We start from the raw sequence: 25,120 nt of genomic DNA on the forward strand, positions 1-25,120 counted from the left end.
ATTGCTATGCATAAGGATGAAGGGTGTAAAATTTACTGGGTGCTATCTTTAAGGGAGGCGCATGTAACTTTTTCTTTTCTCTCTTTTCATCGTTCATTGTTGCCTGACCACCTTGGGCTGAAAGCCTAATGTTCTAGACACAGTCCATGAATTCCCCCAGAAAATAAAATATGTATACGTTTAATTAATCGGCTAACAGGTCAAGCTTCGCTGTCAAATAAGCCACTAAAGGCATTTAATGTGTTGAGGTGGGCAACTCTTCAGCGCAGACAGAGCTTCTGCATAACTCAGAATGACATTATGTTATTACCGGGACATTGCTACGACATTTGGATAGCATTTAAATTAATTTCCATACCACAGAATATTTCAAAATGTCCAAAAAAATATGTATTTAGCAGGACATCAGTTTAAATATGCTACAGCTTCAAATGCACAGAATAGAGGAAATTATTTACTCATGACTATATACATTTCTATGCTAATGAAATGCAAGGTTGTTGAGAAATAACGTGACGTGGTGTAAAAATAAAACAGATACTAATATCAGCTGTTCAAACTAAATGCTGTTGCATTTCTACAGAAACAGTCTGTTTGTTGTGCAGGGAGTCACCCAATTTATCGTTATGGGGGAAATCCCTGGCTTCTTTGCACTCAGATCAGAAGCGTTGACCAAAGCTTAGTGGTCAAGTAAAGATTCAAAAAAGCTTAGAAGCAAGTAAAACATCACTTAAGGTGTTTCCATTAGCATTTCAGTGTTCAAGCGAAAGCAGGAAAGACTTTAATTAGCCAGACGTGCATGTTTATACTGAAGGTTTTTTTTACTCGCTCCCACTTCTTTCCTATGAAATCATTCTGAACTTACATAGAAAGAGAAAAATGAATGCTGACGTGTGGGATTTTCTTTTTTTTATTAGTTGTAGCTTTTCTTCCACCACCCACATTTTCCCACAAGGCCAAATGATACACCTAACAGGGACCCAGAGGTTGATGACTTCACGCTAGCTCACAGCCATCCCTGAGCATGCTGCAGCCATCGGTGCGGCCAGAAACACTTTGTTTTTACGCTTTAGTGACTCTTACCTTATTCAGAAGTTGTACAGGGTTATTTACTCTGCTCAAGTTTCCTCTCTATAAATGTAGTGTAGCTTGGCTTAGCGAACATTAAAGTGAAGGTGGGGCTGTGTTAGAGGCCGAGCTAATTACAGGGGTACTCCTTTTGCACTTTAATGCAAACTGTGCTTTAAGGTGACAGGATGAAGGTGAGAGGATAAATTCAGTGGGACTTTTGTCCTTAAAGGCTGCCTGTACCCTACAAAAAAAGCTGACATGCACACTTAGGGAATAAACTAAAAAGTAATATCGTCAACCTGATAAAACGCTCCATTCATCGACTAAATCACATGAGGAAACATTTCCAGATCTTTTTCATTTTGTTAATTTCCCCCCAGACTGTTCTAATGTATTTCTATTACCCAGTGGAGCTTTTACTTCTTTGAGTCTTTGTACATTATTTATGATGCCATATCGGTGTTGTGTGCACTAGGACCGTGTGGATTTGTGACGACAGCGTGAGCAGAGAAAGAAATGGGGAAAATGTGCATACATGGGACTGCAATTGAAACTGAACATAGTCCGATCAGCTTTGACATTTTAAAGAGGATTTTATTGTGTTAAATTCCCCTCAACTGATGCTCTTTTCTTTTCACTCTGTTTTTTCACCTTCTTCTTTCTTCAAATTATGTGTCTGTCTCAGCTGAAAGGTAGGACTCTGCCTTTTCTCTAACAATTTTCATATTTACTGTATTAACATATCTCTAGATTTTCTGTATATTCCCTTTTAGCCTTTATATTTGGATTTGAAATGCGACACATTTAAATACATTCAACTTGGAAAAGATGGTGATGTGAAATATTTTCTCTGTTGTCGCAGAAACCATATGCGTGCCAGATATCTGGCTGCACCAAGCGCTACACGGATCCCAGTTCTCTACGCAAACATGTCAAAATCCACTCAGCCAAAGAGCAACAGGTGCATAAGAAGGTAAGAGACATTACCATGGTGGGTAAATGGGGGAAAATATGCATAGCCCAGTAGTGTAAGGGAATAAGTTCAAACTCAGCCCAAACTTAATCATACCCCTGGCAGATTTAGATCTAAATTTATTATTATTATTTAATATTATTTAACCAATAAGTTTTATTCTGATAGAATGTGAAACAAGCATCTTTAAAAAGACAATTTAATAATGTAAAAGAAGTATACATTTTGTAAAAGGGATTTATTTTGTTGTTTGTATTTTTTGCACTTTATTCAGCCGTTGTGTCAAAAATCATTAATACCTTTCTCTATCATCACTGAAATTCTTTTCGACATTATTGCAATAAAACCTTTTTTTTTGTAATTGGCGGTCGTTGTTAACCCGGGCTTCGACCGATCCAGCATGGATTTTGTGTTCTTGTCTCACATTGGTAGACGTGGGGAGAGTTTTAGGCTGGATGGCTTTCCTGACGCAACTCTCTGCATTCACCCAGACTCAGGGCCGGCACAAATAGGAGGCAGGGCACTGTTCTCCCTGTGAGGCTGCATTACAAACATTTTTTTAATTAGAAGTAGTTATGATTCAGTTTTGCAATGCAGAACCTGTGAAATCCTCACAAGCTGACGTGTAAATCCACTGGGTTGTTAACTTGATCCCAGCGGTCTCTTCGCTTCAAGCGAAAATAAATGAAAGTCTGTGTTGAAATCTTCTTGAAAGGTGTTATGGTTGCAACCCGCTGGACTGTACCAGAATCATCGATCATAGATTTAGAGCTGAAAATTACCTCTTTTAATTTAACAATCCAAACTTATTCACCTAAGAAGACCTCAGTTGACACTGCTGCAGAGGGTGGAGCTAAAGCCCGGTGGCTGCTAACGTAACGACCCTATAGTAATGTTTCAAGTTCAAGTGACAATTATACGTTATGTTTTATTTTTTCATTTTTTTATTTTGTCCTGTATTGATTTTCATGGTAGTAAGTTTGATGCAGCTTTTGTTTTGGGGCACTGTTAAATATTCATTTTTTTTCGCAGCAGTTCTATACGTTATCTCTTTTCGTAGATAGTATAGGTTCCAGTTGGACGTCACACCCTTCACAGAAAGACCATGAAAACACAGAAAGTTGGTTACATTTAACAATTCACAGTTAAACAAAGAAATTCTTTAAAGAAAATAGTAAAAACATTTTAGAATGCCCAACGGGGTGGAGGAAAAGCACCATGGAACAATCATGAGTGAATAAGAAGGGTATAAAAAGCATATTAAAATTGTTTATTTATAGTCAAGCTTGTGCGTTTAGATTTTGGGATAGGAGCTTATTTCTTGGTCGCCCTGCTCTCAGTTTGTCCGGTCTAAAATGGCGGGGGGGTCCCAACATCTTCCAGTTCATGACAGCCGTGAGCCTTGGTTATTTCTGGGTTGTTGTTGAACATTACAACCAGTGCCCTGTCATCTGCGGCTCAGAGTTTGTCTAAACACTTGAAATTTGGACAGAGTTGAATATTCCAAAAAAAAAAATTATACAATGATCACAAACAGACATTTAAACCAGTCTGTGAAGGCTCCCCAGTGCCCTGGCCAATTGAAAATGCATTGATTATGCTTAAAAGCCCTGTTCATACCAGGAGACCAAACTATTTAAATGCATTTAAATTCTGATGACGTGTTAGAGGTGACGAGGAAAAAAAGACCACTTCAAACACCCGGCCCTGTTTCGATGAGCTTTATCTAAAGGTTGATTTAAGGAGAAGAGGAGTCTTTGACAATAACCTCCCCTCGCAATAGATCAGGTTGACCACATTTCATCACGCCTATGTTCAGAAAGCCCGTTCTCTTCCTGCCTGGAAGTGGCTAAATAACAGAGAGAAAGAGCTCATTGTTGTGGAACTGGTTGGATAGTGGCAGGCTAGATGATGTGTTCCTCTGCTTTGTGTCGCAAAAGAGGAAACACATGTGTGCTTGTAGCGTTGTTAATAAGCTGTAGTGCAGAATGCCCCGGCGGCCCAGATGTTATGGACAAATGTCAAACAAACGCTCTCCCTCCACTGTTGGAGTCGGCCCAGGAAAGCAAACTGTTAAGAGTGTCGCTGTGGAGAAAACAGAGCCTTCAATTACGCGTGATGAATGCTTTGCAGGACGCTCATAATAATCCTCAGGAGGACTCGTGTGTACACATTTACCGACACAGAGAATGAAACCAAACATGGAGGATGCCAGCTGTAAAACTGTTAAGATAAACCACATTTAAAACGTTATGAAATCTCCTGTGGGAACAGCAGAAATCTAACATAAAGCAGGGATAAAATGATTGCCCACTTGGCTCCTCGTCGATGATTTTGTGTCGGATAAACAAAACGTTTAGAGTGGATGTCTTAATCATGCAGATAAAGGATGTTTCCAACCACAAAATCAAAATGTGGAACTGATTTTTGTAGCGTAGAGACTGAATTTGAGGACTGATTGGACAAATTGGCGGACTGACAAGGATGAGGCTTGATGGATTAATCATTCCTGTCATTTCTCACAAAAAAAGAGATTTTAGATTTATTGTAGCTGTTTCCATCAGGCATTTCTATTTTGAGACTTTTTTACACCAAGATATGTGAAATTACAAACTATTTACATCATAAGATCCTCCTAATAAAACAATACTGGTCGGTGTGAAGTTATCACACATTTTTCACTCGCACAGTTTTTTTGTTTTTGTTTTTTTGGCCGAACCACAAGTTAAAAGTATTATGTCACCGTTGGCTTTAATTTAAGTTTATATGATTTGTCGACAGTGATAAATCGACTTAAATTCAAATATGAATACGGATAATCTTATATGCTCCAGCACAAAATACATTTTTTTGACTAATGTATGCACTGCTAGAAGCTTTAATAAAGTTCTCTTTGCTTCAAGTTTTAATTTATACTTTATTGCATTACACTTTTGGTTTTAACATAACATTTCTTCTTCTAGGCACATATAATCAGCAAGAGAACTATCATTGTCTCTCCTCAGTTTTTAGTGTTGTTCATGTAGACTTTTCTAGACAGAGGACAAAGTAAAGATACAGTAAAGTTTTATTGCAGATGAATTGAAAACTGTTAAGAAAATACAGGTAATACAAGTCAGCTGATGCAAAGATCCCAAAGTTTCCTGACAGCTGCATACTCTGATGATAATGTTGTGTATCTGTTTTGCGTTACAATGCTGTGGAAACATGCATGGCTAGTCAAATCAAGTTAAGTCAAGTTTATTTGGATAGCATATTTCAACCAAAAGGCGGTTCAAAGTGCTTTACACAATGAAAACATAAAAACATCATAAACACATCGAAACGGTCACCAGTTATGTGACCAGTAACAAACATTAAATTTCATCAAGTGAACTACTTGTAGTAGTTAACCTAACACAGTAAATCACTTCAAGATCCTCAAGATCACTTAAGGCTACAAGTAAAAAACACTCCAGGATTGCCTTTCTACACAACTTATACTGTGGCTAATGTAAGTTTATCACCAGCTAAAACAACTATGACAGATTTTTGGGACACGTTGAAAAATTCTGCATCATGAGCTTTGCATTCAGATGCCATAAATCTTTCACTTCTACAGAACTTATTGCTGCTCGGGGATCACAGGAAAAAGGGATATTAAAGTTACCTAATCTCATGTTACGCTATGCAGATGTTCTGTTTGCAGTGATGAAGATTTAATTATCTCAGCATACTAACTGCAGCTTGACCTACTTTCTGATTCGTACAGTAAACAATTGTTTGTCCATTTAGAACTGATAGACTTTCATCAGGGGATTTTTAGGTAGGAAACAAAAAAAGCCGGGCATTTATCACAAATGTAGCGTCATATTTTACACCCTTCATCGCTATATGCACACACTATACAGAGTGTGGTTGCGTCATAAACATCATAACATTTTATACAGAACAGTGTGATATGTTTCATGAGCTTATCTTGAATTCTTCAGGTTCAGAACTATGAAAAATCTTTTTTTTAAATACATCAAAAAATGTTGGCAAGACAAGAAAAAAAGAGGTACTGACGCAGCTAAGGTTTTGTTTTTGTGTAGTGTAGTGTAATAAAATTTCCTGCTGTGATGTGATTTCAGTTGCCACAGTCAATGTTGGTGGTGAAAGAAACAAAAGCAATCTGGGATTGAAGCAGTGATCAGTGAACCTTAATAGCCAAAGATATCAAGGAAACAGTCATTTAGCTCTGCTTTAAGGGACAACACGCATTTCTTTTCTCAACCATGTATTGATATTAACATCATAATCTGATTTTGGAAAGAAAAAAAAACTGAAAGAAATGTGTAAACTTACCCAAACAGATATATTTTGAAATTTTATTGAAAACGTGCCTTTTTTTTTTAACCTTCATTGTTGTATTTCCCAGCTGCGGCCCTGCCCACACCTGGACCAGGATGTCCTGAGTGACTGTCTCTCCATGCAGCAGCTCCAGAGCTCCACTTCCTCGCATCACCTCTACAACGGCAAAGATGCTCGTTCTCCCGCTCTGTGTCCAGACATCTTCACAGGTGCGCACAAGGCATCCAACACCCAGCGTAACACCTTCCCTGTGAAGCCATTAACTCATGCCAAAGGAAACAAATCCCTGATTATTTGTTGACGTTTAATATAAAGCACTAGGATAAATGATTAATTCAACACAATTTTAACAAACCTTATATTGTCTTGTCCCAATTAGAAGATAATGCATATCGACATAAGAGCAGTTTGAAAAAAAAGTTGTCAGAACTGAGTAAAAAAAGCTGTATTTAGTAAAGCCTCTCATGGAGGCCGACAGGAACAGACAACAGATCAGTATAGAAAGTCTCCACTGAGGCTTCTGGAGCTGCTGTCATCTCCCTGTCTCACTACTTTAGCTTGTTTCCCATCAAGTAGTAGTACAAAAATCAAACTCTGAGATGGGAAAAAATTTGTTGCACTTTGTTTGTACCACTGTGTGCTCCGTCTCTGTTTTTGGTTGAATCTGAATTCCATCTTTCTTCCTTCTGATAGTTTACATGATGTTTGACTGAAATCTGCATAGTTTAAACAGATTTTTTAAAAGCCCTACAAATTTTGACCGGAACAAAAACTGGGCAGCAAAAACACGAACATGCTATCCTGTTCTCCTCCCGCATGTCCATAGTTTGACTGACATTAAATACAGCTTCTATGATAGCGATCATCTTCACTTTCTTCACAGCCACTAGAGTTGGGCCTGTTGCAATGTTTGAATCCTTTGGGGGGAAAAAGCCATTCAAAATGCGGGACAACATGTCAGTTTGTGAGATGAGGGACAAAAGGGGACTAAAACTAATGTGCTGTCCCTGTCAAAGTGTAAAACTTGATCCCCCCAACTGCCTCTCTTCCATTCTTGTGATCTTTAAGCCATGAATGAAAACATTGTTTTCATTTTTCCCAAGCAAATTTTGTATTTGTGGCCCACTGACCTGCAGAGTGATACTGAGGCTTATAAGGACCAATAGTGAGTGCTTTCTTAACGTGTTTTATAGAACATCATTAATCCCTGTAAAGTTGTAAAGTAAAAGGAAAAGAAAATATATCCTTTAGTATTTGTGTTTTTCATAAATTAAAGTATGAAGAGTTTGTAATGCATTTATATTCAGCCTCCTGAGGTACGTGCCTGTAAAGTTTCATTTTGGTCTCATCCGATCAAAGCAGCTTCTTCCACATGTTAGCCTTGTCTCTCATTACTTGTGCCACCTTGCCAGTCTTCAATGAAAGCCAGATTGGTCAAATGCAGGACAAACTATTGTCCTGTCCACATATTCTCCCACCTGAGTTGTGGATCTCTACAGCTCCCCCAGAGTTACCATGAGAGTATTGACCGCTTTTCTGAGTAATGCTTTCATTAACCGATCATTTTAGGTGATTATACCTGACCTGTCAACTGTGTTCCTTGGTCTTAATGATGCTATTTTGTGCTTTAATGTTCTCTAAAAAACCTCTGAGGACTTTAGAGAAAAGAAGGATTTGTTACGACACTGAATAACACACAACAGACTCCATTTGTCTGCTGATTTGTTTTATCTTATCTACATATCTCTGCCTTTCTTCATTCTATATTTCTTAACTATATTACTAGAACTAATGTAATGGATGAATATCTCCATTGTGTGATAAATAAAGTCCTATCTTATATTATTTACGTCTTAGGTTACTTCTGAAGGCAATTATCGAGCTGGATTTTATTTGGAGGTATCGGAGTAAAGGGAGCTGAACAGCTGGTATTTTCAGACCTCCAGAATTCCCAGCTCTCTCTGCAAAATAATAATCAGTGACTGAAGCTAATCAACGGCCATGTCAACATTGCCGCCAATGTACCATAAGGCAACCACAGTGATTATGATTAAACATGAACCACATTCAAAGTGTAGCCTAACTTTAACTGTTTATACGTATTTCTTATCAACCGTTGAGCATTTACACCATGTTGAAATCTTAAAAAGAAAGTGTCGCAACCTCACAGTTTAGCTTGATTTGCGTTTCATTCCAGTCATGTTAACTTTGCTGCTCGTCATGACGTGCGAAAGACTACAACCAGGACGGTTATTTAGACATGCGAGGTCTTTAAACGTCCATTTTGCTGCATGATGGATTTGGCTCCCTTTAAAAGCAGAGAGCAGAGTAGACTGAGTGAGCAAGGCAAATAAATGGATTACAGCAATCTAAGAGACAAGAGGGAGAGATGCCCCGCTGCTCCCGCTTATGGACACATCTGTCCCTGTTTTCTGCTTGTAGCTTGTCCAGGCTCCCCGTTGTCTCGGTTATTGTTTCTAGATCTGCGCTGACATCAGTGAACGCTCAACTTCTCCCGGATTGTCAAATGAACCTCAGAACCCTGGCTTTTACACTGCTGCTTTCCCTCGTCTTTAAGTCGACGCTCCTTGTTCTCATGCTTTAAAAGCCTCCTAGGGGCTTCCTCGTAAGCAAGCACCATATTAAGCGCTACTTAGTGCCAGCAAAGATGTTGCAGCCTTGTGGTTTGGATTCAGGATTCCAATTTACACGAGTCTCACTTTGTTCGAGGGCTAATAGGAAGCATGAAAGCCATGGGGCAGAGCTGGCATGTATCCAGTCATTAACATTTGGAGAGCAGAAAGTGAGTCACGGTTCCAGTAAGAGTTAAACGTGTTTTCCTGTTAACTGATTATAAATCTGCACCTATTTACATGTCTGCAGCGAGGCTTACGAGAAACCCCTCTGTGCTTTATAGAGGGTGATTATGGTGTTCCCTGATATACCTGTGTGGACTCATCAGAGCTGAGAACAGAGGTGTACACACTTCAAGTGATGTGTGGCTGCAGTGCCTTGCAGCTTCAATGTGTTTTACTGCAGCTTTACATGACGGATCCACATTAGGAGTCATAATTGTGAAATATAAATAAAAGTCAAATAATAAGTATACATGGTTGATTTTTGAACTAATAAAAATCTGAAAAGTGTGGCATTCATGTTTATTAAGGCCCCTTTACTCTGATACCCCACCAAAAAGATTCCACATTGTATTGCAAAACTAATCTCATTAGTAAATAGTGTCCAGTTTTCTACTGTAATTTTTTTTTTGTATGATTTCACAATAAACACAACAGTTTTGTGAAAGCTCTCAAAGGTTGGATAGGGAGCATTATTCAACAACTGGTCAGAGATATGAAGGCTACGTCCACATGGAGCCGAATACTGTATCAAAAAATCTCAGCATAAAGAGGAAGTTTCATATATATATGAGATTTTGGGAGGATTTTGAATTTTCTTGTCTAAAATTCCTGCCAGCACCCCGGTGCAGTAGCAGCCGTTCTAATACCAATGTCATGCCATAGAGTGGCACAGTGGAAGTAAAGAAGGAAGAAAAAGGAGGAAGAGCGCAGACAAAACAACAAACAAGTAGAGGAGCAAAATGTGTTTGTGTAATATCTACAATAAATTGAATCTTGTCTGAAACACAGCTGCAACTCCTAAGTCCACCATTGTTGGCAAAGTGCAAACAAGCAAAACTAGTCGATCAGCTGATTGGAAGATAAATAGAGATAGATCCAAGACATTCCTGGAAGAAAGAAAATTTGACTTCTATGAAGGTTCACCTTCCAGGAAGACAATAACATGCAACCAGAGCTACAACTGAATGGTTTAAATCAAAGTGTATTTGTGAGATCGGATGGCCCAATCAAAGTCCAGACCTTCTTCCAACTGAGAATCTGTGGCAAGACTTAAATAACTTCAAAAACGCTCTCCATTTAATCCGATTGAGTTTGGCCTGTTTTTAACAGAGAAACAGTCAGCTCCTAGATGTGCAAAGCTGCTAAAGATAAACCCCAAAGGACTTGCCTCTGTAATTGCAGCAAAAGGTGATTCTACAAAGTCTAATTGAATATTATGCCCACAAGATTTGTTGAAACCATCAAGCATTTTCATACACAATTATGCACTACTTTATGTGGGTTCATTGCATAAAATTATCAAAAAGACATGGCAGATTAAGTCTTTATCTCACACAGTGTTGTCTTTTCGGTGAAGATCCACAATCCTTACAGTAGCTTGTACTGTACAGGGTCGTCTTCTGAACTAAAAAGCATAAAGTGAACAAAAACCTTGGCAGTCAGAGATATTATTCGTCAAATCTTTTGACTGTATGACAGCAGGTTTCTGGATCTAAAGGGGAAAACATTTAAGGTCTCTGATTGATCGATGACTTGAGGGGTAATCAATCAAGCTCGGATGCTGTCAGATTGGCTGCAGCATGCGAGTGACTTCAGAACAGCTGGGCCCGAAAACTGCAAAACCAGGAGTGCTATTTTTCTCCCTCCGTCTCCTGCTCCTTTTTTTGTTGCAGTTTAACCGTTGACAGCCAGTGATCTCGCAAGGAGAGAAAGAGTTGATCAAGTTGATTCAATGCTAACAAGATTTGGTGTCGGCAATGGGAAGTTCTTGGCTGAACGGGTCTCTGGAGGAACATTTCCTATAGGGTTGATGAAATTCAACTGCAGGAAAATTATTGTCTTTGAAAGCTTAGAAGGAGCGGAGAAGATTTGTAAGAAGAAATGTCTGAGTAAATCTTAGAAGTATGCACAAAGCGGTGAGAAGTGAAAAGCAGTTTTGAAGAAAATATGCTCAGGCACAAACGGCCAACTTCTGATGGTTCCAACTTCTCTGTTTTGTCCCTTAAAATTAACATCTTTGGGCTTAAAAGTCCCAGCCAGAGCAAACAAGAAGATTTCAAGGTGTCACCTTGGGATTTTGAAACTGGGCACGAGTCGTTTACGCGAGAAAAAATATCAAGAGAACGGTTATATTGACAGCTGAAAGCTCGCAAAATGATTTGCACTTAACAGCACTTTTCCTCTTGAAATAGAAGAAAAGCTGGCACCACGCAGCTTAAGCATAAAATAATGGTTCCCCCAAACCTCACTGTGCCAAAAACTATAAATTAAACGATCTTAAAAGAGCGCATTTCTAAAGAAAACATTTTGACAGATTCTTTGTGTCATACGGGATCTTTGAAACATTTCAAAAGTTCTTCTTTTTCATGCTCCGTGTTCATACATATGTTCTAATTTAGCTGATTATTGGATAATAAGAAGAGGCGGAACCAGGCCAAGTCCCCGCGGCAGCACAAACAATGTACCTTAAATTACAAACAGGACAAACAAAGAACATTTTTCTCCTACAAAGCTCAGTGATTGGATGAAGGTTGTCAAAACAAAATCCCGTTACCATGAAATGGCTTTTAATCTGCTCAAAGGAAAAGAGTTAGCGCAGAGCCCTTGAGTTTATTTGGCACGTTTACTGAATTAGTTTTGTTTGTCTTTCAGGCCTGTACGCTGGCTCCAGCAACCCCCATCAGAGCGCCTCCATGGAGCTCCTCTCCCATACCCCCAACCCCGCCTCCGTCACCGACCTGCCCTCCCGACAGCACCGGCTGGATCGGGACCTCGGCAGCCCTCATCACCTGTCCCCTCTGGCATCCATGGACGGCGCAAGGGACGGGTGAGTCCTCTCTCCCATCCCTCTCCCGGTGGACGTGAAACAAACAGCTTGTTGCTGGAGAGATGCGTCACGCTCGCTCAATGTGGGTCGCTGTGAGGGGTTGGAGAATTATAAATGTGTCATCAGGGCGGGAAGTGCAAACATTAATTTGTTAAAAAAAAAAAACAAGCTTGTCCTGAATAATGAGGGGGAAAAACATACAAAAAAGAAAAGAGCAAAAAAAACACGTCATCGTCATCGTCCTGCTACATGACCAAAACTTGACTCACTTTCCGTGTCCTAAAACAAGTCGTGCTGCAAAAATGTCAAATCAAGTTAAACCTTTGAAGCAAAAGTTCATCCTACAAGAGATCTACTTTTGCAGAGGCTGTTCAAGACTATATGAAGTCCAAGGTATAATTTCATGTAGGGATCCACTTCCAGTTCAGCATGCTGCATTACACAGAACATGAGGTACAGTTCAGTAAGCAACAACCAATAGGTTGACTGTACACAATTTGTTCTTATGACCACAGTGGATAAAGTGCTAATTTTAAAAAGTAAGATTTCCCTTTTTTACATAACTAAGTTGTCGCAGTAATTTATCAAAGCTTTCTTGAGCCCAGCAGATAACGTAAGCATAAAGTTTTCCAAGAGGAACAAAGCAACAGTGCTAAACAAAAGAAACACAGAGAAGCACCAAGAAGGAGGCAGACTTCAGACTTGCTTCTCTCTGATCGCTCAGAAACTAAAAAAAAAAAATCTTATTTCTCTGACCGGGTCTAGGCACGGCAAACACAACATAACACGGCAACACTTGTTCCAACAACACCCTAGTTTCAGTATCAGTGAAGTCAGAGGAAGCCCGGAGATGTAAGACGCTGCGGTTCATTTAGGCTGCGAGAGAGAGCAAGACCTTCAGCAGGTAACAGAAAGGTGGAAATTAGAACAGCAAAGTTGCATCTTTTTGAGCTTTTACCCTTTATTTTGGGACATGCAAATGTAGTCAAACCTTTTGGAAATCCCAGAATTTAGGTAAGGGTCGACAATTTGTAGAACATTCTGTAATACAAGCCCAGATAACTGAGCTGATTACTAATATGAGATGATAACGCCCAATTTGAAATGTAAACTCTGGAATCTTTTTATCCTTTTATTTAAATTAGTAAAACACTGTTTCCTCACACAGTGTGACGTCACCTCTGGTCTTAATATAAATAATAAATGATTGCTCACAGCAGAAAAGCTGACTTTTTATATTGCTGTTCTTATAACTTCTCATAAAACAGTTCTTAAAAGGAAATCAGAATCAAATAAGATCAATATGAGCAGGTTAACAAAGATGGGAGGCTGTATTTTAGTCACAAAATTCCTATTGGTACATCTTTAAAGACAATAGCTTAATTGGATGGATGGATGGATGGATGGATGGATGGATGGATGGATGGATGGATGGATGGATGGATGGATGGATGGATGGATGGATGGATGGATGGATGGATGGATGGATGGATGGATGGATGGATGTTGTCCACAGTGTGTATTCAAGTCCTCATATTTTTGACGGGGACTTTGTGTCCAAAATAGTCTATTGCATGATTGTCTTGCATCACATGTAAGTTGCCGTCTACAAATAGCTTCACAAATGTGTAGGATCAGCAACATTTTATAAATTCCCTCCATCAGCATAATTTTCCCCCTCTGTCTCCTTTTGTGTTTTCACAAATTCATCATTCTGAATCCAGGCCTAACCCGCTTGAATCACGTCAACCGTTTGGCCGTCTTTCTGGAAACAAAATCATAACCTCCAAGAACGCCCCTCGTGGGAAGAGGGGTTGCTCTGGTCACCACACGGTCAGCCCTGATGCATGACCGGCTCTGTTTTGGGGCGGACCCCGATTCACGCTTGCGGGAGAATAAACTGTCAAGCATTGCGGCGGTATCATCAGTTTTCTCCTCAGCAGGTTCCCTCTTAAATTAAAAAGTCCTGCCACAGAGTGCATAGTGTTCTGATTTCACGCAGATATTCATGTTTACTTAGCCGTAATGCTGCAATTATTCAATATTAGTGCACTTTATTATAGTATCATAAAAGACGATGGGTCTTTGTCATAACTTAACATAGAAGCATATGAGGGTAGTTCTTGAGGCCAATAAACATTCTTTTACACTAACAGGTCACTTTATTAGGCACACCAGTCCAATTGCTTATTAGCCCAAATAACAAATCACATGGGAGTGTATTTAGGCGTCTAGAGGACTAGGTGAAGATGACTTGCAGAAGTTCAAACTAAGCATTCAAATGACACATAATATAGATTTAATTGACTTTAAATGTTGCATGGTTGTTTGGGTCTTTTAGAAACGACTGACGTTACCGGGCTTTTCTCACAAAACCCCCTCTGTGGTGTACAGAGCGTTGTCAGATCATCTCAAGCTGCAGTTTATTGGCCTCCACAGTCATCAGATCTCAGTCTAACAGAGCCCCTTTGGGATGTGGAGGAAGAGGAGATTAACATCATAGATGTGCAGCTGATATCTCTGCACCAACTGGGTGATGCTAACAAGTAAATGTGGACCAAAACATTGGAGGGACGCCTCCAACGCCTTGTTGAAGTTTTTCCAATAAAGAATTTAGACGGTTCTAAAGAGAAAAGGAAGTCCAGTAGTAGAAAGGTGTAACTAGTAAAGTGAACAATAAGTAAAAGTGTGACATTGTTATTCCAACTTTTTTATCCAGCTCATTTGTCATGCTTGACATTACACGGATAATACAAAAAACCTGCAGAGGTCCAACTATGATGCAAAAGGATGCTCCACCCTCCCTTCTCGTGTACCTGCTTGGCTCAGCATGTTTCCTATTAGAGCAAAATGATTACCCCGGAGAGCCGGCACAGCACAGTAATGGACTCCGGGTGTTGTCGTCAGAAGGCTGAGCGGGAACTGCACGCAGATAGGAGCTCAAGACCAGAGATATTGGGAAATATTTGGATAAAGTCATAAAACGTGTTGCAAAAGTTTGACATAATCGTCGTTTCTCAATTGGTCCGCACCTGAAGTGTCTCAGGTTTGATGTTCCGCCTGCTTTGGGAGCTTTTGCTCACCTTTCCACTGAAGTGTGTTTAGTTGCACGTGGGAAGCGCGTTTCCATGCAGTGGTCCGGGAAACACGCGCGTCCGCTTGCAATCGCGAGTTCCAGCGGACCGTGTAACGCCCAGCGCAAACATCACGGCACGGCGGCGTAAAAGTCGGGACAGCTTGGAAGCATCTGGAAGGTGGTGTGTTGTTTTAAAGCCTTAAGAGCGAGAGTGGAACGTTGTCAGAATTGCCTTGCGGTTTCCGCAGCCTTTTCTCAACGGCGTGCACAATTACCAGCGCAAGGACAGTGAAAAGGACCTGAGTAAGTGGATACCGAGTTACACGGGAGGGGTGACATATTGGGTTTAAGACATGGGTCCTGTTGCTTTGGGGTTCTTGATGAGGAACATGTGATCACGGTCATGTTTGTCCCCCTTTATCCTTACATATGTTTAACCTAAGTTCCCAACTAGGTGATCTAACGTGTCTGCAAAGGAACCTTTGAGCCTCTTTTTCATCTTGCACATATTTCAAATGTGCCGAATCGAGGCAGCAATTTGCACATTCACAGATTCAGTGAAATCAAGATATTTGACCCAGAACACACACCCACACACACACACACACACGTTACACTGTTCTTATCTCATCATCGCACAGCATGGACGGTGGGCGGGTCGGGGGAGTCAGAAAGCGAGTCCCCTGCGTAAAACGTCTCCTTGAATTTGCCCGAAGATGGAGCGTTTGATTTACATGTTTTAAAGCCTCGGGTGCTCGGCCCACTGCCAAAGTCAATATCCGCCCTCACGTTTGTTTTTCCCAAAAGATTTTGCAGGACATTAAACATTTTGAGAAAATTATCAAACTTAACCTGCCTCTTGTGTGGCAGCCTCTGACCTGCTGGTTAAATGTGCTTACTCTGGCTCAAATGGCCCATTTAGACGCTTTTTACTCTGTGAATACAAGAGTCATTTTTCTAAGGCTAATATTAAGATTATGCCAGTCAGAATGGATTTGGCAGTCGCCGTGGCCCAGTCATTGGGCTGGCTGTTTGAGGGATGGGTGGTAAATGTTGTCATTCACTGCTGCAGCCATGTGTGGTTATATAATTGCAGGGGGGTACTACTTTCACCTGGGTATTGATATTAGAGCCCCTCTGTAAATATTAGTCTGAGGCGGTTTGATACCTTGGCTGTGATTGACACGGGCTAATTGAATTAAAGTGGCGGCATAGAGCTACATTAAGTTCCTGTTCTGAAGGGAGTCCTTTATAAGTCGGCACTGTCTGTTTTCCAGCCTTTATCTTTACAAAGATCCTGAGATTCGGCATCACAAACCAAACTTAAAATTGTTTTTGGGGGTTTCTCATGGCGACTTGTGGTCCTGAGTTAATGCTAGGCCGGTCGCTGGTATTCCAAGGACTTTAAAAGTTATGGTTTCAAAGTAGTAGCAGTAAAGTACCACAGTATCAGGGTGCAAATTGAAAACAGAACTGTATGACATGGAATAATACAAATTGTTTAAAAGAGAAAAGATTAAAAATAGCTACACAGCTGCTAAAATGTTATATAAGGCTTAAGCAAAAATGTTTGTAGCAGTTTCCAACTAAACGTGCTTCTTTGCAGAATATTGTACATTTAGTCCCCACACCGTTATTCTGTTGTTGTTGTTTATTTTATTTTTTTTGCGACCAGAAATATTTCCAAACAGCCAAATCTGCCTTTTTGTAGGTAAGGTAATTGTAACAGACTTTCTTCAGCCAGCTGACCTGCAGTGCACAGCGACAGGTGGAGGATGGGAAGCGTTATTACTCTATGGCTACGTTCACACTGCAGCCTGAAGTGACCCAATTCCGATTTTTTTGCCCATATGCGACCTGGATCTGATCTTTTCATGACAGTCTGAATCCGATACGTATCTGATCTTTTCAAATGCGACCTGTGTCTGTACAGCCAGGTCGCATTCATCCGACCTACACGTCATTGATACTTGACAAACGTCACTAAAGGTGGACCTGGCTATGCTAAAGAGGTTGGCTTAAAAAAAAAAAAAGAGTTTGGCTATTGTGCGGTAACAAACACCTGTTGCCAGTCCATACAGCCCCACGACAACGCGTTTACTCGCTGCTATGGCCGCTGAAGATGTGTTTTTACGTGAGAGCGCTAAAGAGATCCATTCAGACGCACATAAAGGTTTCCTTTGTCATTCGAAAATTATGAATGAAGTCCGTATCAGTAATGCCGCTGACATCGCTAAAATTTGGCTCTCTTCCTTTTCGTTCTTCTTAAAAAGATTGCGTCGGTAATGTGCTGGCTCCGGTTGGAGAATAACGTAAAGAACGTGAGATACGCTGCAGCATTACGATCCATGTTTACTTCCGCAAACAATGAGCACGCTTGCTACGTATGACGTCATTGCGTCCTCTACTGCACATGCAGGACACTTAGGACACATGAATGCAGTTCACACAGGAGATCACACACAAGTCGCATATATCTGGAAATGTGAATGGACACGCAAAAAAAATCTGATTTCACAAAAAAATCGGAATTGAGCATCAAGGCCTGCAGTGTGAACGTATAGCCTAAAATGTCATTTGGACTTTTTACCTTTAATTAAAAGGATCTAAAGATAGATCACTGAATGTCAACTGGCTTTGAGTAGCTATTAGTAATGTTACTGTATAAAGAGTACTAAATTATGATAGGTTTTTGCCTAAAGGAAACATTTCCTTTTCCCATTTAAATCATTCAGTTGTGGTCTATATAAAGTGGAACTGCAACACTTTGGCCTGAATTCCCCATTATTGTTGCCCCACAGCCTCTTTTGCCCCTGTTCTGAGGTTCGTCTGAAAGCAGCTTATTTTGGTGCTGTCTCTTTATATCCATAGGAGGCACTTCACCCCCCATGTCACAGACTATTATGCTCCACCCCATTCAGCCATCTTTGTATTATGCTGGGGGATGATGTAATGAATGGCATAGTTTGATACACCCAACAGCTGAACATTTTAACTTTTTCACTTGTAGCTCCGGCATCCTTCAGCTTGGACTCCAAAATCGCTCAGAGAAAAAAAAAAATTATGGATTTGCCAAATTGGTAAGCCAGAAGTCCATGACCTTGTTTAGCAGCACTGCAGCAAATACTGTGACATTGTTGTTAAAAAAAAAATGTAATAGAGAATACAGAAAACTGAACGGATTGAAAAAATATGACCCAAACAGAATACAAAGACATCTACGCAGCAGCTGGAGAGACTGCATTCAACTTTTCTGCACTCATAGAGATTCAAAGTAGACAACAAGACATATTTAAGGGCTAAAAACTTATTTTTTATGGTATTTCCTTTTTAATTCGATGTATATAAATCCAAATAATAAAGGTCATAGATAATAGTAGTGTAAATGTAATATTCAACCATTTTTGTGGATATCTGTTGCTTTTGGGTTCTGTTTTGCATGTTTGTGAAACAGAAACTGCAACCACTGTAATATTGTAATAACATGAGAGCATTTCTAAATAGAGGACAGTGGTTAAAGATGGGTTCTTTGGCACTTTTCCATGTCTCTCTATCAATATCCAGAATCCTATTAGAGGTCAGGATATTCCTTTATTCTTCACATAGTGGCCTGCAGTGCTGGCTTAGCTTTAGCTCAGGTTCAGGCAGAATCCCATTGTCTTGCTCCAAAGCAGCGTCTTAATTCCCTAACCAGAAACAGAAGTCTTCCCACCAATCTGCGCCAAAGAAGCCTCTCTCATCCATCAGGGGGGCTTAAAGATTGGCTACAAAGGGGCAGATGAGAAGGGAGAACCAAGTTGGGGCTTTTTTTGTGGGGGATTGTGGAGTCTGATCCCGATTCCCAAGTGGGACAGCTAGCTGCAGGTGAACGAAGATGAATGAGGAGCAGAGCAGCAGGGTTCATGAATCTTCAGGCCTTCCTCGTTCTCGTTTATCCGTCCATGTAAAGGGTAAGTTCTTTTTAATGAGACCTTTGGTGACGTTTATGGACAGCAGTTTGGGTGACGCCCGCACCTGCATAAACAAATACAAGAGCTCTTGCTCTTTTTTTATTGATATACATCTTAGTTCAGTTGGTGTTTTCGGACCTCTCAATGTCTTTTGCCACTTTTATTTTATTTTTTGCAATATAAGCCCTCCATTTACATTCTTGAGTCCACATTTAACAGACCATTGACAGGGGTTCCATACAGCCTTGAACATTTTGTACGTATGCAGGGGTGGCTTTACACAGGGGCCCACAGGGGCCAGTGCCCCTGTAGAAATGGTCCTGGCCCCTGTACTAAAGACATAACATTAAATAAACTTCTTACGATTATATGCATTAGTGAAGAAACCACACCTGATTTGTCACTTTGACCAATTTTTTATGTTTATTTTTTTTTTACCTTTACAATTTCACCCTAACTAGGGTTTAAAAATCAAGGTGTTTTACTTTTAGCTTCAGCTGTATTGAGCTGGGATCACAGTTTTCATCTGATAGATCAGGGATCTGAAACCTGCAGTACCAGAGCCAAAAGTGTCTCACTTCATATTATTAAGCGAGTAAATATTGCCCTGTTTTACGATTTCATTCTTTTATGTGCCCCTGTGAAAGAAAAACACTGGCCCCACCTTTGCCCCCCTGGTAAATTTGGTCTAGAACCACCACTGTACATATGCAAGAACAATGACTCAGAAGCTGTCAGAAGTCTGAAAATCTGAGCCTAGAAAATTACGTGTTGACTTTAAGAAAATGTATGTGAACCCTGCATTACGCATTTTTCTAGCCTCGAGCAACTTTTATGAGATATTGCCAATTGAATCTGATATTGTTCATTTAAGTAATACTCCAACTCAATTTATAACGAATCATAAGAACAGAGATTACATGTTTTGTCATCCCATGAGAACTGGAGTGGGTTGGCAGACTTGGGGTAAAAAAAAAGAACAACAAAAAAAAAGAGTAATACAAGGGATGTTCAGTGAGAATGGATTTCAGGCGATAGATGAACGTGGCACATGAAAGACTCTCCTCCTACCTGGAGCCCGAGTCGCGTTTAGGCCCGCCAAACAAGCAAGTTCAGGGCACAGAGCAGCTGGCAGTGATTAGCTTATGATTCACTTTAGCTCCACATAGAGGCAGCTTGTAAAAATATGAACAGCATAACTGTTTCCTGAGTTTGCGCTGACAGCAGCTCCCGGGGGAACGTTGCTCTCTGCAGGAACACATGGCTGTGCTCTGGGCCTGTGCCAGCACACGAATTAGTGAAGATTGCTAACAGCTAGCTTCTTCTGGGCCGCGGACGCACAAGGTGCCACATAAGCGTCTTCGGTTTTTTTAGCATACGTGAAGTCAAATGTGGTCATTTTATTTACATGTTGCACTTTAACTTGGAGGGTTTGTGAAGAAAGGAACGGTTCAGGTTTTCTACATTAAAATAAACTATGCTTTTTTTAAAATTATATTATGTAAACATTTAGTGCGTTGCCAATGCTGCAACCACGTTCAGTTTGTCTAAATTCTCCAAATAATTGTGCAAAATCACAGGATGTGTAGATTGTGGAGGATTTTCTTGAATCTTTACAAGAAAAAGTATAAGCAAAGAATCAAAATGTACATCTAGTTGAAACCATACAAACATTACATAAAATGACTTTAAAACTAAATCTACTCCTCCCGTCATTTCCTGTAACTTGTTGACATTAATGAGACAACTATTTTCATTAGAATTGTTTTAAAGGGTTAGTTTTCATGCCTTTTTTATTAGTAGACTTGCCTTTTGAACTGCAAGGCTTTGGCTAAATATTCTGGTACCCTTCCATAAGCTTCTTACAATAGTTCACCTGAGATTTGGCCCATTCCTTCAGACAGAACTGTGAATGTTTTTTTCTTCATAATGATAATAATTTTATCAAGTGCAGAAGTCCTTCTTGCAGCGGAACACCCACACAACATGATGCCGCCACTACCATACTTCACAGTGGGGATGGTTTTCTCAGGCTCACAAGCTTTGCCCCTTTTTTTCTCCATATATAACAAATGCTATTAGGGCCAAACAGCAACATTTTCATTTAATCAGACTACAAGACATGTAGAAATTCATCCTGTGTGCATTTGTAGAACTGTAACCCTGCTTTTCATGTTGCTTCTGGCTTTCGTCTCGCTGAGCGTGCTTTCAGCCTGTGTCGATGAAGAACTCGTTTCACTGGGCGCAATGACAACATTTTACCATCTTCAGGCTGCATCTTTAGGAACGCTGGATTCAAACAGAGAACAATTAATTAAACTCATAAATAAGCAATTATCTTAACTCATGGCCTTGCAACCACAACTGTGAACCAAATTAAGTTTAAGTATTAAAATGATGTCGTCATTATTTGATATGAGCGATGTAATGGCGTAAACTAGACAGTTTCTACAAATCAAATTTATATAATTTATTCATACAATAATTTTCTTATGTTGAGTAAAATCTTCACGTGAAAGGAAACTTGTTTTTATTTGTTTGGAAACCTGATTGATCTCTTCCTTTCATGAAACCATTCATCAAAATCTAAGATAAAGAAACTAAAAATACAATGGAGAAAAAATATGGCCTTTACACCCCCAACATTTTTTTTTACAGCTTTATAATAATCTCTATTGGTAGAGGTTAAACTATGGTGAGCCTCAAGCTAAATTTTCCAGCTGATAAAAATAAATTCAGTATTGGCAGCAAGATTGCTTTAGACGACCTTCTCCCTTTACCGGCCAAGCGTCCTCAGCTCAAACCCCTGCCAGCACTTGAGTGCAGGGTGGGACGGCCTTCATGCACAGAGCAGTGGGTCATGCAGTCGGCTCCTGCCAGGCCAGCAACGAGCAGTCATCTCAGGGCTCAGCCGCCTCGAGCAACGCTCTGTCATCACGTTCCTGCGGAGCTTACTGTAAACCATATGCCTCTGCAGCGCTGCGGCACGTAGTAACAGCAGCAGTTTATGTGTTGGCATTCCTGATACGCAGTCGGAAGTGGCTGCTGAATTTCTCATTTTTAAGGCACGTCTGCTTGAGTTCGGATTTGAGCTTGTTTCATTAGTCGAATGTTAACTTTTTAACAGTGTTATTTAATCACCGTAGCCATACACTCCCCCCCCCTTCATTAAACCTTGCTGCAGCACTGAAACTGGGAAGCAAGTTCTTTGCAAGGTCTGCAGACACAAATTGGTACCTCTGAACATCAGTCCATTAATGGTACAGTTAATTTTTTGGAATTGTTTTTTTTTTAGTTATGCCTGCATTGATTTCATGAAATAAAATTTTAGGGTTGAATGTAAATATGCAGCATAGATGCTTAAAAGGTTCTCTTCTAATTTATGCAGAGCTTGGTGTAGTTTAAATAAGTTAAAAATAGAATAACATGGAAACGTTATGTAAATTATTCAATTTAAAGAGTGAAACTCATATTGTATAGATTCATTACACAGATACTTTTGTTGTCTTTAGTTCTATCAATTTCGATGGTTATGGCTTACAGATAATGGAAGCCTGAACTTTAGTTTCCCAGAAATTTGGAAGATAGCAAAACTTGAAACTTTCTGTTCTTATTTATTTTTTTTATTTTTTTTTACTATATATATATATATGTATATATTTTTTTTCTTTTTAATAATATATTAATATTTTATAAATATATTATTTAATATATTAATATTTTATAAATATATTATAAAATATATTTTATATATATATATAGATATAAAATAGATTAGATAGATATATAGATATATATAGATATAGATATAGATATATATATATATATATATATATACATAATATATTTTATCATATATTTATAAAATATAAATATATTAAATAATATATTTATAAAATTATATATATATATATATATATATATATATATATATATATATATATATATATATATATATAAAGTATGGCCTGTACAATCTTAGGTAAAACTGCTCGCTTGACAAAACTGATAGAGAGGCTGTCACATAGTGCTGTATCCCTGCATGTAAATGGAAAGTTCTGTGGAAGAAAAAGAAAAGAGTGATAGGAAAAAGGTTGACAGACAACAGCGATAACCACAGCTTTAAGTGGACTGTAAAGCAAAGTACAGTCAAGCATATGGGAAATATTCCCAAGGCATTGACTGCAGCTGGATTCGATGCTTTAAGAGAAGCCACACGCAGACGTATTCAGGACGTGGGCTACGACTGTCATCCTTCTCATGCCACTTAAGCTGCTACTGAACCACAAATGATGCCAGAAGCTTTAGAGCCATGTCCCGATGTCGCTCCGCTGTGTTTTAACAAATCCACGGTCAGTGCAGGCTTCTACCGGGACATTCTTGTGCAATTCATGCTTTCTTCTGTTGAGAAGCTGTACGGAAATGCTGATTTCATTTTCCAGCAGGACTTGGCACCTGCGCACACCGCCAACACCACCATAGCTGGTTCCATGACTATGGTGCTACTGAGCTTGATTGGCACACAGACAGGTCTGACGTGATTCCCATAGAGAAGCTACGGCGTATTGTTAGGAGAAAGAGAGACACCAGACCCAACCAAGCAGGTGACCTGAAGGCCATTACCCCTCAGAGGAACCACAGGCCTCCATGCAGCGCTGCATTGATGCAGTAATGGATACAAGAAATGCAAACAACTATTGAGTGCATATACTGTTCAGCACATGGACTGCTCTTCAAGTAGGATCACATTTATGTAATAAAAATATTTTTCTAGTCTTATTTAATAGTAAAATTTTCTGAGAAACCAAATTTCAGGTTTTCATTTACCTATGACCCATAATCTTAGTTTTATTTTTTTTATTTTTTTACTGAATTATTGAAATAAATAACGTTTAATTAATTTTCAAATGTATGGAGACATACTTGTAATTGTGACAGTTGTCTTTAATTTCCAAACCCCTTCCTGACAAGGAATATATACTTAATAATGTAAGATAAGAAGGAATTCCTTTCACACTATGTTATGAAGTTATAATATATCATTAAGGTTTACCATAAAGGTGTCTTTAAGTTCCACCATAGAAAAGTTGTTGTGTAAACATTGTTGTTATGGTTAGTTTTGTTCGTTGAGCCACAAACCCAGACTGCAAACCCTGCAGTCATGTTCAGTGTGTGCGTTCATTTTAATGATGTTTGTGGACCTACAAGAATAATATGTCCTAGGGAGACGGATTATGTGCGGGGAGCCTAAATTTCCACACGCCTGGACCGTTTCCTTGTGCGCGTGTTTGGGTCAGAAACTATTCTGCCGGGTTTGTCCAATCGTGCGCCTCTCTCAGCCCAACATATTTGTCCCGCTTTGGCCGAGATGTCATAAAGCCACGAAGCTTTTTATCGGGAGATTTCTGAGACCTGCAGGAATGACGCCATTGCAGATCAAGAGCTTTGATTTGATCCGTCCTCTGCTTCTTTTTTTTTTTTTTTTTTTTTTTTTTTTCCAGCAGGGTATCGGGCCCCCTCCTGTCTCCTGGCATGAAGGCAACAGGGACTCCTCCTCTTTCACAGGAGAAACAACAAGGTCACCATCACCACCACAAGCCCTACCCTCATTACCACCACCAGTCTGGACCTGACGGTAAACCTATGCAAAAGATTAAGAGCTTGTTACAGAAATTCTAATTTCCTATAATGCTACCTGCGTTACAGTGTTATGGTTGGCAGGATATTAAACTATTTTGAACACATTATTGTGTCTTACAATGCAAATCACAGCAGCAGATCCCCATTAAAGGCCCTCAGTGAGAGGAAGTTGTCTCCTAGAGTGCTTGTGCTTGCCCCGCCGCTCTGTCGGAGTACTCTTAGGGTTAAAAAGAAAAAAAAAGATTAGCTGGAAGAACCACATGCCGGAAGCCCATTACCATCGCTGGATTGGCCAACAAAATGCTGGCTCATGCATTCGGCTGTCTCTCTGCGTCTGAACACAGCCGTCTCAGCTGTCACAGCGGAGCTTTTCCCCCCAAATGTCCTAAACAC

General features: G+C 39.7%; 1 protein-coding gene across 2 annotated transcripts in view; it reads left to right on the top strand.

Annotated features, from left to right (window-relative positions):
• LOC105927818 (zinc finger protein GLIS1) overlaps positions 1 to 25,120 on the top strand; it is a 104,280-nt gene that overhangs the window by 78,144 nt on the left and 1,016 nt on the right. The window contains exons 6-9 of one of the 2 annotated variants that reach the window (XM_021317647.2): positions 1,934 to 2,044; positions 6,444 to 6,585; positions 11,887 to 12,061; positions 24,589 to 24,722. In XM_021317647.2, the coding sequence (XP_021173322.2) occupies positions 1,934 to 2,044; positions 6,444 to 6,585; positions 11,887 to 12,061; positions 24,589 to 24,722 (562 nt within the window). The remainder of the gene's footprint in view (positions 1 to 1,933; positions 2,045 to 6,443; positions 6,586 to 11,886; positions 12,062 to 24,588; positions 24,723 to 25,120) is intronic. The other variant, XM_036141314.1, reaches the window with a different exon arrangement.

This window comes from Fundulus heteroclitus, chromosome 9 (genome assembly GCF_011125445.2).
Source record: "Fundulus heteroclitus isolate FHET01 chromosome 9, MU-UCD_Fhet_4.1, whole genome shotgun sequence".
NCBI lineage: Eukaryota > Metazoa > Chordata > Actinopteri > Cyprinodontiformes > Fundulidae > Fundulus > Fundulus heteroclitus.